The sequence below is a fragment of the Paracoccidioides brasiliensis genome (assembly GCF_000150735.1).
Source record: "Paracoccidioides brasiliensis Pb18 unplaced genomic scaffold supercont2.2, whole genome shotgun sequence".
NCBI classification, from domain to species: domain Eukaryota; kingdom Fungi; phylum Ascomycota; class Eurotiomycetes; order Onygenales; family Ajellomycetaceae; genus Paracoccidioides; species Paracoccidioides brasiliensis.
In genome coordinates this window covers 2,148,282-2,162,787 of record NW_011371359.1, presented here as the reverse complement: position 1 = coordinate 2,162,787, position 14,506 = coordinate 2,148,282, and the positions used below count along the sequence as shown (strand labels likewise).

At 47.3% G+C, this 14,506-nt stretch overlaps 6 protein-coding genes across 6 annotated transcripts; 4 read left to right on the top strand and 2 right to left on the bottom strand.

The window, feature by feature from the left end:
- Positions 1-346: 346 nt before the first annotated feature.
- PADG_01873 (uncharacterized protein) lies at positions 347-1,315 on the top strand (the record flags this gene model as incomplete). The annotated part of the gene is made up of 1 exon (XM_010759312.1): positions 347-1,315. The coding sequence occupies one exon, from the start codon at positions 347-349 to the stop codon at positions 1,313-1,315; it is 969 nt and encodes a 322-aa protein (XP_010757614.1).
- Positions 1,316-3,362: 2,047 nt separating this feature from the next.
- PADG_11330 (uncharacterized protein) lies at positions 3,363-3,680 on the bottom strand (the record flags this gene model as incomplete). The annotated part of the gene is made up of 1 exon (XM_010759585.1): positions 3,363-3,680. One exon carries the CDS (start codon positions 3,678-3,680, stop codon positions 3,363-3,365), a length of 318 nt encoding a protein of 105 aa, XP_010757887.1.
- Positions 3,681-4,978: 1,298 nt separating this feature from the next.
- On the top strand, positions 4,979-7,046 carry PADG_01872 (uncharacterized protein; the record flags this gene model as incomplete). Its single annotated transcript, XM_010759311.1, has 2 exons — positions 4,979-5,357; positions 5,515-7,046. The coding sequence occupies 2 exons, from the start codon at positions 4,979-4,981 to the stop codon at positions 7,044-7,046; spliced, it is 1,911 nt and encodes a 636-aa protein (XP_010757613.1).
- A 2,069-nt stretch (positions 7,047-9,115) lies between these two features.
- On the top strand, positions 9,116-9,898 carry PADG_01871 (uncharacterized protein; the record flags this gene model as incomplete). The annotated part of the gene is made up of 3 exons (XM_010758803.1): positions 9,116-9,228; positions 9,364-9,385; positions 9,515-9,898. 3 exons carry the CDS (start codon positions 9,116-9,118, stop codon positions 9,896-9,898), a joined length of 519 nt encoding a protein of 172 aa, XP_010757105.1.
- Positions 9,899-11,002: 1,104 nt separating this feature from the next.
- Positions 11,003-12,859, bottom strand: PADG_11329 (uncharacterized protein; the record flags this gene model as incomplete). The annotated part of the gene is made up of 6 exons (XM_010759584.1): positions 11,003-11,011; positions 11,085-11,147; positions 11,205-11,273; positions 11,338-11,414; positions 11,471-11,611; positions 11,704-12,859. 6 exons carry the CDS (start codon positions 12,857-12,859, stop codon positions 11,003-11,005), a joined length of 1,515 nt encoding a protein of 504 aa, XP_010757886.1.
- Positions 12,860-13,876: 1,017 nt separating this feature from the next.
- PADG_01869 (uncharacterized protein) lies at positions 13,877-14,357 on the top strand (the record flags this gene model as incomplete). The annotated part of the gene is made up of 2 exons (XM_010759310.1): positions 13,877-14,092; positions 14,259-14,357. 2 exons carry the CDS (start codon positions 13,877-13,879, stop codon positions 14,355-14,357), a joined length of 315 nt encoding a protein of 104 aa, XP_010757612.1.
- Positions 14,358-14,506: the final 149 nt, after the last annotated feature.

The window sequence follows — 14,506 nt, the reverse complement described above, 5'->3', positions numbered from 1 at the left end:
TTCTTTCCGCCACAAGGCCCTTTTCTCGAGGGAGATTTCGTCAGTTATCGGAGACCGCAGAACTCCACACGACCCAATCTCAAGCTCGAATTTTGCTTCATACAGTTCAGTGAGCGGACAACGAGCTCTGTACATCGTCCCCACGGGGGCAGTTACACAAGTCAAAGACATATACTGACTTTAAAAAGCTGGTACGTGGATTTGTGTCAACTTTTATTTCATGCGGTCTTCTAATGTGTCGATCTCTAGGGTATAGATACCTAGTCCAATTCTTTGTCTGTGAATAGGGCATATCAGTTCTATAATTGAGGGATTCCCCCAGCAGAAGAGTGGAATAGACCAAGATATGGACCAGCGCAAACCTAAAATGATATCTATTTTAAACAACGACGATAACCCATCTTTTGCGGTTCGACCCATCAATCCGGTGAAGTATCGGCCGCAAGCAGTGGCATACACCAACCAGCAGGTTCGCCAATTGCCCCCGCAAGGTGGATATCAAAATATGCGTGGAGACCAACATATTTTATCCCCCGGATCCCCTCCGGCTAATCATCTAGATTCAAGACCACACCATGGAGCCATCGAGCATTCAATCTATTCGTACGGCCACGAAGCCCATATAAACCACTTCGATAATCCCTATTCCTCCGCCAGCCGTCGTGGCCCAACCTACCCTCATCCGATAGAGAAGCTTTCCATTGAAAAAATTACTCATAGCGAGATCCCTCATGTGGAGCCCGCCTCTCCGCAAACCTCGCTTAACGGAATTGGAGAAATTAGAACGACCAACGTCAGCAGGAAGAACAAATATCCATGTCCATATGCCGCATCCCATGCTTGCACCGCAACGTTCACAACCTCCGGGCACGCCGCACGGCACGGCAAGAAGCACACGGGAGAAAAGGGTATCCACTGTCCAATTTGCAATAAGGCGTTTACTCGAAAGGATAATATGAAGCAACATCGACGGACCCATCGTCTATCCGTATCAGAAGAGGCGTTGTTGAAAAAGGAAGAAGAAGCCGCCGCTCTAGCAAACTGGAACTGCAGAAGACAGTACGGTCGGGAAGAATATCTCGGCGTCGAGTCCCATGGTTCTTCCCCTGCAATCGATGACAGATCGGATGAACCCAAAAGTCGATCCACAAGACGCAGTCACGGCGGACGGCCCTATTCCTCATTAAACCAGGTGGCATCGCAAACGACTACGGGACGAAGACCGGCCCCTTCCCGCTCTGATAGCATTACGGGAGGATTGGATGCACTCGCGATTGCTGCGGCGAAATCGAATATAGACTATTACCGACGATGATGTGGGGCTTAGAGACACAACACAACCTTCACCTGGCGCTCGTTGTAGCCTACTCTTCTTCTTCCTTTTCAGTCATCGCATTTCACGCTATTTTGATATGCCAACAGAAGGATTACTCTGCATAGGCATTTGACAAATCAAACCAGACGAAGGCAAATGCGAAGACTAGCCGCGGTGATTCGGTTCTTGTTTTCTCTCTCTTTTCCGTTGCTTTCTCCTTTTGTGTATTTTTCACTTCTGTTCTGTCCATCTTCCGCATTTCGCTTCACCACATTGCCCAAACATCTGGAAAACCTGGACGAAGACGACCAAAAAAATAAAAATAATAATAATAATAAATAATAAAAAAAAATAGCGTCAAAAAGTATGAAAAGAGTCGGCTCAACCCGAAACACGAAGCACAGGTGGAAAAATACTTTTCGACTACTGAATTTTTTGAACGAGATATAGGAAAAGAATTTGTCAACTCCGCTAGTCTTGCTTCTTACTGGAACTCCGTGGCTTGACAAAAGTGAGTAACTTATCGATCGTGCAAGAGGTGGACACCAGATCATCAGCTGGTAAAGAGGGACGAGGGAACGTCGAGTCTCGCTTTCTTTCTTCCTCAACCTCTTGAGTGCGTCATGCTTGCTTCAGATTCTAACATGAGATGGATCCTTCAATGCAAGCTACTATGCCATGAACCTCCAACTTACGACCTCTGAAGATTTGGAATATTCCGCGTTTCATCTGGGTGGATCTGGCTGTAACCCCGTCACTCTCCTCTCAGAACCCTGGTCTATTATTTGTGGTTTTTATTTTTATTTTTATTTTTATTTATTTTATTTTATTATTTTATTTTATTTGCTAGCATTTCTCTTCCTATGTCGCATCTTGGAAGACACCTCATCCTTTTGTTTCTGATCACTTCGATACCCTCTTTTGTTTATCACTCGTTTTTCTCCTCCTTTTTCTTTCGTGTCATCTTCTGCTCTAGCATGGTTGTATCTGCATGGAAACAAGCATATCACTCGAGCTGACATCACATCCCTGGATGGATTTTTACGTGCATTGCTTGAATTTCCTCTGTATCTTTCCTCTCTCTCTTCTCTCCTTCTTTCCAGGGGATAAAACATAGCGGTGGTAACAATTGCATTAACCTGGCTAGGTTTAATGGATGTGGAGTACTTAGGCAAGACGACATTATGTGGACTAAGAAGGCCTTCGTTCTGCTGGATTTTTGGGGCTAAGTTTTTGATGAGAATTGAAACCCTATACACGCGCGGTATTAAGGGCCTTTTGGTTTTGGTATACCTGACTTTGATATTTCTTTTTCCTTTGTGGATCTTGTTGTGGTGTTTCCTTGCTGTGATGTTCTGCAGATCGATCTGTTATCTGTTAGAATAGGGCTTTTAGGGTGTGGGTATTGGATTTACATATAAACACGGGTGTGCATGAGCAATAGACGGAGCCTGGAGAACTTGGGAGTTTTTCTCGTTTCCCTTTTATCTTTCCATATAGTTGAAATTGCTTCTTTGAATTCAGCTGGCTGCTTGATTTTAAATATTTCATGTTATCTAGATGGGATATAAAATCTATTTAGTAGCTTGATACTCTTCTAAGTAAGACATCTGCCGCATCTATCATTAGCATTTAGTTATTGAACGCGTTCGTCAGGCATCAGCACTCGCCAATACTCTGCCTGCTGTTATCCAGCTTGTATGTGGCCATTGAAACACCATAATCTTCAGCGGAACCATTCAATTCATGGGAATCTGGCCAAAATACCTTCTGCTGCCGTTGGAAACATAATGGCAACGGTGTTTGTACAGATGATATATACGACACCATAAGCTCTCATCCATACTGCATGCTCAGCAGCTGCATGATCTTTCACCAGTAAGTACAATTTTTCTACCACAATACAGGCTGATTCTGACTCTGAGCAGTGGGTATTGAGAAGGCAGCCGCTTTGACTTTGCCAGGAGAAACGCGGATGCGATCATGAAAGCATCGCCAACACCACTCACTAACTACATTAGAGATGCAAGGTTGAGTGGTGCCCTCTTCAAAACCGAAGATCCAACTGGTTTACTTGTGGGATTCTCTGAGGATCATAGCCACCGGAAGCTTTGAAGGTAGTTAAGCAAAATTTGGCAGAGGCCACTTGGGGACTTGCTGGACGGCCATGAGTTATCTTCTTAATCTGTGTGATATCCACTGAATCGCTGAAAATGTTGCCATGTTTCACAATTGGTCTGCAATAATCGGACTGGGGACTTGCCTCCGGCTTCGCAGGAGGGTTTGTATCTCGCTTGAGGCTCAGAATAATCGCCCATACAAACATACACGCAGCATCAAGCGAAGGCATCCGTATCCACGCCATCTAACGTTATCTGGTCCTTGAACAATTTGCGGAAAGGACTCCGACATCTCCTCAGTGTGCACAAAGATGGTCTCATGTTCTGGCCCCATCCTGAACAAGATGATTTTTGATCGGAAAACAGTGAGCTCTCTCAGCAGACACTTTAGATTAATTAAAGACGAACGAGGAGGAGTAGTTAGGTGGCTTTCCAAGGGCGAGTAGTCATCGCAATGCGTACGACACACATCTAAGTTATCAATGATCTCCCCACACCGATCCCTCCCCCTTGGAATTAATTACCTATTAATTGGCTTAAAGGTCGACTTTATCCGAACCTCATATAACCAACTGCTCGATCATCGTGTTTAGGGCAAAGGACGGACCCTGTTTTGGCTTATGACGTCATACGGGTATAACCGCCAGTTACAACAAATATGCTGTGGTATGATAAATTGTGATTCTGGTTGTGTTACAGGGAGGAATTCTTCTGGATAAAATCAGTTTATTCATGGTAGTTATAAATAGATAGAGTGTCGATATGACTTCATCTTCCTCTCATCACTGACTGTCTACGTTTTTTGTTTGGAGGAGCTGTTTGCTGTGCTAATTCGCGTCAGCCTCGCCCTGCATCTGGAACCGGGGCAACCTGATGATTGAGATCAAATCACCACCCGCACCCGGTCGCCGCCCTCCTTTAACTCATCCTGATAATTAGTCCCGAGAGGAAAACATTCCATTCCTTCTCTGCCATTTTCCTGAGGTCATCCGACATCATTAGGCCCTTATCGTGGAGAACTTTCTGCCCGAGATCATAAATGACGAATACTCTTGATATTTTTGGCCCTCGCTCCTTATTCTTTGCCCATCTTGATATAATTGATCTCCCAACATCCCGCTGCAGCCTCGCAGTCCATTTGCTGTCACAGCCCACCGCTTCGTACGTTGAGCAGGCAAACAAAAAGGGGCGCCTTGCAACACCCCACATTGCTAGCTTGCAGGCTAGGCCAGCAAGAGCAACACCAGACTATATCTATCTGTTCGTCCTCCACAACCAGCCTTGAACTCGGGTGGATTTCCAACCTTCATCGACATCTCTCACAAAAAGCAAGGAAAATTAAGGGCTAAAAAGCATTCATAGATTGATTCCAACAGAGACGGGAAAATCTGGATTTGGATTGCGGATCGTCTCAAGGCTCTTCTGCTTTTTGAGTCTTAAGGTCCAACGTGTTTAACACAAAAAGCAATAAAAGAAATAAAAAACGAAGACGCTCCGAGTTCACCGGGTCCCTTCGGAGCGAAAACAGTAATACTTTAACGCCATGGCGTCCTACTACGAAAACCATCCGTACAACACTCAGCGCAGAAGAGCTCACACCGCCGACTTCTACGAATCGTCCCACGCAAGCCCCCGTCCAACGAACAACCGCTGGGGCCCCAACACTGACTTGGTCCGCCCTGATGATACCGAGGATTCCCAGGTTGAAGAGATCCAACGAGACTTCCCGCCTGGATCCTCCACTGCTGGTTACCGTCCCGACAATAGCCATGGTGCCATGTATGAACGGAGAGCCGTGCATGAGCCGAGCGTGAGACGTACCAATTCCCTAGGTGGGCGTGGCCGGGATCGCCGGAGGAACTACTATACGGAAGATGAATACCATCGGCGCTCACACCGTCAGGGAGATGAATCAACTCGACGTAAGTTTTGCAGCATCAGTGAATCATATATTTCTATTTACTTTGTTTTTATTTTATTTTATTTATATATATTAAAGAAAACTCACCCAACGCGATACCACTGGTGATAGCATATTTCGCTGCAATGGACCGTCGGAAAGCTGACAAAAATATATAGGTGCCCGAGATCGTGATCACCATTCCCGACGACCATATTCAGGTGCTTCCTCCCGAACCCCATCCCCGCGACCCAGACGCCGCAAGTCTTTCAGCGAGCAGGCTCTCGCTGCCATTGGCTTGGGAAGTGTCACCGGATCGCATGCATCGAGGCGTCATGACGGCGACCGTGGATCTTATCGTGACCATTACGATCGCGATTATGATCGTTCTCGAAGCCATCATCGTCGCCAGCCATACTCTTATTATTCCCGCTCCCACAGCCTTGACAGGAATGATAACCAGAAGGATATCACCCAGGCCCTTAAAGCTGCATTGACTGCCGGTGCCGCAGAAGCGATTCGCGCACGCAAGGAGCCTGGAGGCTGGAGTGGTGAGAAAGGAAAACGAATACTGACCGCAGCTATTGGTGCCGGTGGTGTCAATAAGCTCCTTGATGGGCAGTCTGATAAGCACAGCAAACGTCATCTCATCGAGTCCACCTTGGCCGGACTAGCCACCAACCGTTTGGTCAATGGCCCCCGTTCCCGGTCTCGTGGACGAGCCCGCTCAGAAAGTCGCGGAGCTAAAGATATAGCTTCCGCAGGGCTCCTGGCTGCCGCTGGCAAATCTGCCTATGATCATTTTCGCTTAAAGTCGCGGGGCCGTGAGGCAAGGTCTGGCTATTCATCCGATTCCGAAGGGAGCCCGGGCCTATCACGTCGTTCCCGCGGGAGTAAGAAGAGAAGCCAGAGTGTCTCAGCGTACTTGGCCAAGGGACTAGTTGCGTTGGGACTAGGAGACGAGCAATCTTCCAGCCATGGTAACAGACACCGTGAAAGACGCCGGTATGACGGTGGTACCGACTCAGACGATGGGTATTCGGATGTGCATCGGTCGCGGCACCGGCATAATCATTCCCGTGATAGCTACTCAAGAGATGTAGGTCGCCTGCGTCCCACTTTCTCCTCTCCATCCTTCCGCGAAACAGGCGCCATGATGCCCGTCGCTGGCGGCACTGGCACATCTTCTGCTCTTCCCAAGCACTACCCCCATCCCAGGTCCTCTCCACAGGCCTTCCATCACCGTCATTCCACCAGTTACGGTGGAGATAACACTGATTCTGACTTTTCCTCCCTTAGCACCGACACAGAAGAGCGTACTCGTAAAAAGCTCCTCAGGCGCGAGGTCCTTACCACCGGCCTTGCGACCATCGCCACCGTCCATGCCGGCCACGGCGTCGTCAAGAGCCTCAAGAAACGCAAGGAACGCATTGCCCAGCTTCGTGACGGCGAGATCAGCGCTAACGAGGCACGGAGACAACGTGCCAAAAATAATATGAAAGACGCGGCGAGTATTGCTCTGGCAGCGATTGGAATCAAGGGAGTAGTTGATGAGTGGAAGGATGCAGCCAATCACCATGCAGAGAAGAATTCGTTCAAGGCAAACTTAAAGCATAGGAGGGAGATGAGGGAGATGAGGGAGAGAGGGATGGAAAGGCAGCGCAGAGCAAGGAGTTGGAGTCCGGATGATCGCTATGAAAGACGACCCTGAATGTCATGAATGCGTTGCGGTAAGAGTTTAACCTTTCTTGTGCGATATAATATATTGTCGCGTTGAAATGATGATGATGATGATGATTTAATGATATGATTTTCGGTTTGCCTTTTGTTATAACCAGGATCTGTTAATCTGGGCCGTTTTCTATCTTATTTTCCCCCTTTGCCCTATCTCCATTACATGTTTCTTTCGCCCCTATATCTAGTTCATGTGATCCACCTGTCTTCTCCCTACTCTCTTCGTGATGTGATGCTACATAGCGGACGGGACAATGACTTACGATATTGAATGATGTTATGACTTTCCTATTCTCAATTTCGTTTGTGCTTCTGAATATTCTTCCTTTCACCAATGTGCCCTGATCATAGGATGCATTTTACGTTTAGGGGATTTTCTTCATATATCTCCTTTTTCCCCCAGCATATATGTGTATGACCAGTAACGGATAGGTCTTTGCTACTCTGGGCGTGTTTATGGGATTCATCCACTGTAGATTCAGACCTTCGACATTCGAATAATCAAGCATGCAATACTCGGAACGGCGGCCTGTTCATCTGGGGAGTTTTGCGAGAGGGGTTTCTACCTCCCCCTTCCGACGGCATTTGGCACCGGCCCCAGCGGACTGGTTTCTTCCTCCCACACCACGCGTATGGAACTGATGCACCCGATCATTTTGGCAGACATCTGTATATGTGATGAGGAAACTTTTTATGTGGGGACTTTCTGAAGTATTGTTCAATCTTACAAGATTACAAATTTGCATGCCGCACCCCCCAGGATTGTTGTATTGAGCAAACGCTCTGACATATATCCAGCAGTGTCAGGAATATCAGCTCTGGAGCGGAGCCACTGTTGCAGGAGTTGGCGGGATGAGAGATCGAGGTTTCCGACGTAGTCCAACAAGAATAGGGAGTGACCGTTTGGTTGGGGGGGGGGGGGGGGGGGGGGGGGGTCGTCCATTGCTGGAAGAAATGTTCCCGAGGGATTTGATGACGGCTGGATGAGGCTGCTAGTTAACCCGTCGTTTCCAAGGACATGGTGTAAAAACGAAGTAAATCCCACTTCTAAGAACGGATCAAGCTCCCTGTTGCCAAACGCAAATATTTAATAGGCGACGTAGTGATTGTGGATGAGGTGCCAAGGTGGTGGGAGGATCTTGCGCAAGGTACGAGTGAAGAGATGAGGCGAGAGGGCGCGGTTTTAAAAATAGTTGTCATTCTTGCGGTTTAGGAAGACGTTTCTCACGACCCTAAGAGGGATTTGTTAATTCATATCAAGAAATATTGAGATGATCCAGCCTGAGATCCACGACTCTTGTTATGTGTATCAGAGGACAATCCAATAAACAAGTGAATAACCACTGTTTTCGTTCCAACTCTGCTCAGCTCGCTAATATCTGAGAATTTCACACAGCTTTTATAGCAATGGATCGTTCGCTCACCCCCATGCGAAGTTACATACAAAACTCCATGTCCTAACATGAGTGTGTGAACTCTGAAGCAATTAAGCAAATAAACATCAGCTCGTTTGCGGCGTTTTGGTGGACATTTTTGGGGGTGTGCAGTCAACTAGCTGTGCTCGACGAGCCGCTTAATCAGATGGATTTTCAAACGACGAACGAAGGGGAGAAACCTTGACGTCATCATCTGCCCGGCAACAACCCACATTGGACAACTCAACAGAAGGGATTGTGGTATTGCATTCCTACTCTTATTCCAGGTACCCGGGGGCTAGATGCGCAGCTTGGGCCACACTTGCGTTGCCATTTGACTTTCATCTGTTACTACTTTTTTGACTCCGGAAAACCGGCTAGTTATCCAACTGGGACTTTTGTACGGAGGAGATAAGATCAATTGCGAACAAAAACTCCTCTCCTCACCAGCCACCGGCAATTGTACCTGTTTCGCGAGGAAATGGCTGTCTGCAGGCCAAACATCTTAACTCACCTGTCACACCCGACACGGCGGGTGGCCTCGCTTAGTTTGCGGGCCTCTCCAAGACATCTATGTCTGGCCAGTAGTCGTCGTCCAAAGGTCGACAGAAACTCTGCACACACGGGTTCTATGGTAACAGCTACAGTGACACTGTATCCGCGCTATCTGGGAAGAAACAATTCGACCACACCTCAAACAAAACGGCCAAAAGCTGATGATTATATTCAAGAAATTGAAGATTTGTGAGCCTCTTTCTTCGTCTTGTCTTTGCTCAATCCGCCTCCCTCTCTGCGTGTGATGGTTATCGGAAACATACGAACTCGAACGTGCGTAGCTAACTAAAGTTAATACTGTTTTTTCGTCTCAATGAAAATTAGGTACGAAATTGCAAAAGACGAGGTACGCAAACGTCAAACATGAAAATGATGCAACAACCAAACCTGCCCCTCCCCTGGAAAAAAAAAATGAAAAATGAAAAATGAAAAATGAAAAATGAAAAAAAAGTAAAAATTCTAAGTTCACACCAAGCTCGAAATCGCCGCTGAATCCGCAGCTGCCTGTACAATCTACGCCGTCTCCGACCGAATATCTCTCCGCGAAGCTTTCGATGATCTAGACTGTGTCTATGCCGCGTATACAGGCTCAAAACCGCATCCCTCAGATCTGGAGCAATGGTCTGTATCCCCACCACAAACCCGAGACCCGGATGTCCCCACTAATGACGGGTCAACGGGAGATAAGGGTCAGCGGGAGGAGGAAGCCGGAACGGAGGCGAAGAAAAGGGGTACGAAATTTAATCCTGACGAGGTTCCGGAGGAGATTCGGGAAGAGATCAAGAGGAGGGTTGGGCAGCGGATGGGGGAGTTGAGGAATGCGGTGCAACTGCTTGAGGAGAGTGTTCGGGAGTGTTGATGTAGGAAGGGCCCAGAAATTAGTGCGTTAGAGGCGAGGACGTTGTTGTTCTTCAGATCCCTTGGTATCCGTTGTGAAGATTTGGGTGAAGGGATAGATCGGATCTGCTGTTGTGCAATTGTGTTTTTTTTCTTCTTTTTTTTTTTTTAAGTTCCTTTTCTTTTATTTTTTTTTTTTTTTAAATTATATATCACGGTTCCTCGGATCGATCCAGATCGGTATTTGTCCCCCTGAGTATGTAGCTTCCATGGTTAGTTGTGCATTTAGGAAGACGCATGAAGCCATCATATTCAACGAAAATCTGGTCGAGTTAGTTAAAGTTTTCGAGAACCACACAACTGCCGTCTATGCAGGAATAAAATATATAGAACCTCATTACCGCGAATGATAAAAATTTCACATGTTAACATTTCTTACGCCATTGTCTTTCGTTTTATGTCTCTCAATGACAGCTGCAAATGGGTATAACGATTTCATGTACAGGTTGTAGTGTATATATACATGATCGCCTCTTCCTTTCTCAGATGGTAGTCAAGCTCCTCGAGAGATGAATCTACTGCATTCTCCAAATTTCTCCAAATGCTCAAAAGAAGGCGTAGAAGCCAACTGCAGTGGCAAACTGCTAACCCTACCAGGGGCAGGAACGGGGTGTGGGTCCCGAAAACAATCCCAGTAAACCAGACAAATGGCTGGAACCAAGCGGAAACTCGTTGAAAAACATATGTATCTTGACATATGGGGATTTGGGTAAAGTATACAAAAAGCTAAGGCCGTTACCTCGTTTCCTTCTTTTTAAACTTTTGCTCCTTAAGAAACCTAACCAAAAAAGCCAACCGATTTAATTACTAAGGGTAAAAGAAAACGAAATGTATGACGTTCTAACGATAGAAACGGGAGACTGTAATCAGAACAATGCCGTATTTCGTTTAGCAGCGGACTTTTATTTGCTTGTTAATGGTATAGCGGCCCCGAGATAAGGAACGGATATAGACGAGTGCCCCGACGGGGGCTGAAACTGAGGGAGAGGGAATTGATTGGCTACGGGCGAGGGAAGCGGGACTAAATGGTTGAGATCTTCTTTGTGGGTTGTTTTTATATGCCGTTTTAGCTGATCTGCAATGTGAGATTCCAAATTAGACTCCGTTCAAATTTGCTTCTAATGAGAAAATCGCGGGCGCGAACATACCTGGCCGGGTAAAACTTTTCGAACACCCAAGAAAATGGCATTTGTGTTTTCGGACTCCGTGAGCTGAATTTTTTTTTTTTTTTTGAAAAAAGGGGGAAAAACTGTTAGTTTAGAAGATACATCGATGGAAAACCTCTCCGCAGAGAGATTGGGCAACTCACTGAGTTTATGACTGGACATATTTGATGACTGGATTCGAGAATATTAGCATACACACTAGAACAGAATGGCGGACCAATACAGGGTAGCTTACATCTCCAGTTTCAAAGGTACAACCGGGGTGGTTGCATTTAAAAGGTTTTTCACCAGTGTGAACTCTCATGTGTGTTTCTAGTCTTGATTTAGCATAAAGATTACAGCAAAAAATGCGAAATTGCAACACTCACTAAGTTCACTGCTGTCGGTAAATGCCTTCTGACACAACTTGCAAGCATACGGCTTCTCTCCGCGATGGCTTCTTTCGTGGCGTTCTAGAGTTGCTTGTCTGGCAAACGGCTTCCCGCAGACGGAGCACTGGAAACCCTTGTCTAAATTGAAGAACACGGTTAGACGATACTTGTGAATTTCATGAAGAGCAATTGAAATTGCGTAGATCTCGCGGCGAAGAAGGTAGACGTACAATTACTATGTGTTAGAAAGTGCCCTTGCAGTTTTGATTTTTGCGAGAAGGGTTCATCGGCGCGATGACAGCCTTCCCAGCAGCAGTAGAATCCATACCCCTGGGACCCGCTAATCATGCCAACATGCGTTTGAACTAAATGCTCCTGGAGCTTGCCAGCATCGGGAAACAACTCTCCACAGATGGTATTTTGTGATTTATCTGTTTGGATAATGCACCTGCAAACGTGAGACTCGTTCGTCGTCTCAACTTCTGGACTGGTGAACGGGCGTGTGATATCGTTGTCTTTTGGAGGTGGACTTAAAGGCGAGCTAGACTTTAAGTTCACGGAGTCCAAACTCGACGACACAGGGCGATTAGAATTATGAGTTAGGTGTGATACATTTTTATGAACGTGCTGAGGTTGCATTTCGCAGGGCAATTTCAAGCCACCGTTAAACCGTGGATATAACTGTGGATATAAGGAATGGAACTGTGTCTGAAATTCCATTGGTATAAACCCGAGAAATTCATCTGGATTGCAATCCGAAAAAACGGGCCCGAAGTGGGATTGATGGTTGCAGTTGTCTAGGTTTGGACAAATATCGATAATTTGTTTCAAAATCGGCCCCGACGGAGTCGATGGCTCCGTTACTGTAGATTGCCGTAGGGGAGAATCCTGGTTTCGATGGAATTGGAAGGCATAGTTTTTGGTTGTTAACGAAGGTTCTGATGCAGTGAAATGGTTCATGGACTGTAAATTATGGCAGAGGCTGGTCGCAGGCTGGTGAAACGACTGATTGAAATGTGCTGCATTCGCAGACGGAAGGAGGTTTGATGAATTCCAAGTAAAGGAGCTGTCTTGATTGAGAATGCTGCATATTCCGTCATCGATGCCAGTGCGGCCATCCCCTACACAGCTTTGGTCGAAACAAACTGCGGCCAGGTTCTGACAGTCCTGATCATCGCAATGAGCATCTGAGCAAACGGTGGAGGAATCACAGGCAACAAAGCCATCACACACAGATGAACATTCGACAGAGCAGTTGTCGTCATCACAGCATGGGTCCGTCATTTGGCACAAAGGATATGAGGAACAATGTTCGGTGGGCGAAACACTCCAACACGCAGTTGGGTCGACGCAGTTGCGGAGGACTTGGGAGTTCTTCTCGGCCATTTTGAAAGATTCCTGGCATTCAAGGTGGAACCTACGTCCTTCCTTTTGCTGCCGCGGCATCAATAGGAAGGGTTGGTCAACAATGGTCGATTCTAGGGAATAAGGAGGGGAGCGGATATTGGAACCTCTGAGCTCTCTGGAGGATCCAAATGAGGCCCAAGCCAGCTAACGGATCAGACAACGAACGACAAATGAGCGTGTCACAGACCCAGGGGCTTCCTCTTCCCAGCTGCACAGACCATACGCCCTGCGGTTGCTTTTGCAATGCAGTTGAGGAGGTAGAGAAGATCGTAGGTGGTCGAGAAATAGCGGGAGGAGGTCGAAAGCGGCAGAAGCAACGTTTGAGGACCTTGTGAGTCCCGATCGTGAAAAAAATGAAACGCAGCAACGACGCTGCTGTTGATCGATAACCATACAACCAACCGTTCAACACGAGGATTATTGCAGGAGATTTCTACATCCACGCGGGATCCATCACATCGAATGCTCGAGTCCCGGATTCCCTGGCAACCAGTGGCAGATACTGCTCTCTGCGCCGCGTTGTGGGGACCTCACCTCATCCTTGAAAGCGGGAGGCAATACCGTCACGTGATGAGGCTGGGCACGGCGCCACCAAACCCTAACTGGCATCTTCTTTGGGGAAAAGGTTCAAGCCCTAATTTGCTCCTCCTTGCGCGCGCGCGACTCCGCTTTGCGTGGGATCCGCTTTGCAGAGGATACGAATGCAGGATCTCAGATCCGTATCATATCCATATATAGCATAATTCTCTACAGTTGTGTTTCCCATCATATGTATCTCTTTAAACCTCTTCTTGCCCAATCTCCCAACCCCAAATCCTCTCGCCACCCCGGCCGGTACTTTAATCCTCTAACTACCTACCTCGATCTCTCGGATCCCCGCTCCTGACTGTTGACTTGCATTCTGCGTCTTCGACACAAAGCAACCGAGGAGAAAGGACAAACCGGCTTCCCTCAGTCAAAACAACCAGTCCTCACACCCCACCTGTGTCACCTGCCATGGGAAGCCTCTGCTCCAAAGCCTACAACCCAACCGAACCATTTGCGCATCCCGGCCGCGTCCTCGGAACAAATCCCAACCCGTCCCAGGCGCCCCGCGCCCCACTGCCGCACCAGGTCAACTCACAGGCCAACGCTGGGAGAACACTAGGCGGCAGCCAGGGGTCAAGTCGAGGGAACGATGATCCGCGGAATGCGGCTGCGCGGGCTGCGGAGGTGAGTAGTTACTCATCATTTCACCGTTACATTACATAATGTTCTCCCCTCCCCAACCTACCTCCCCCAGGCTTGAACACACTTCTTCTTTATTTCGCCTTTCTTTACTCTTTAGGATAAGTGTGTATTAATTTGTTCTAATCCCCTGCGTTTTCACCCGCTTTAGGAACGAGCTGTCAAACAAGCTTCGGCAGCTAAAAAGGGAAAATTAAACTCTCGGCTTGCAGCGCAAAAGGCCCAGACTCGGAACGAAACACTGGGATGAAACCAGTCGTCATAACCGCGCTACGAGGGAAGCGGATGCGGCTGAAGCTGTGAGAAGGTGGGATTAATCATATCTTTGAATGTCTACGGTTATACTTGCTGGCTTTGGCAGGATTGCTCTTCTGTTTCTTTTATCTTCCCGCCCCCCCC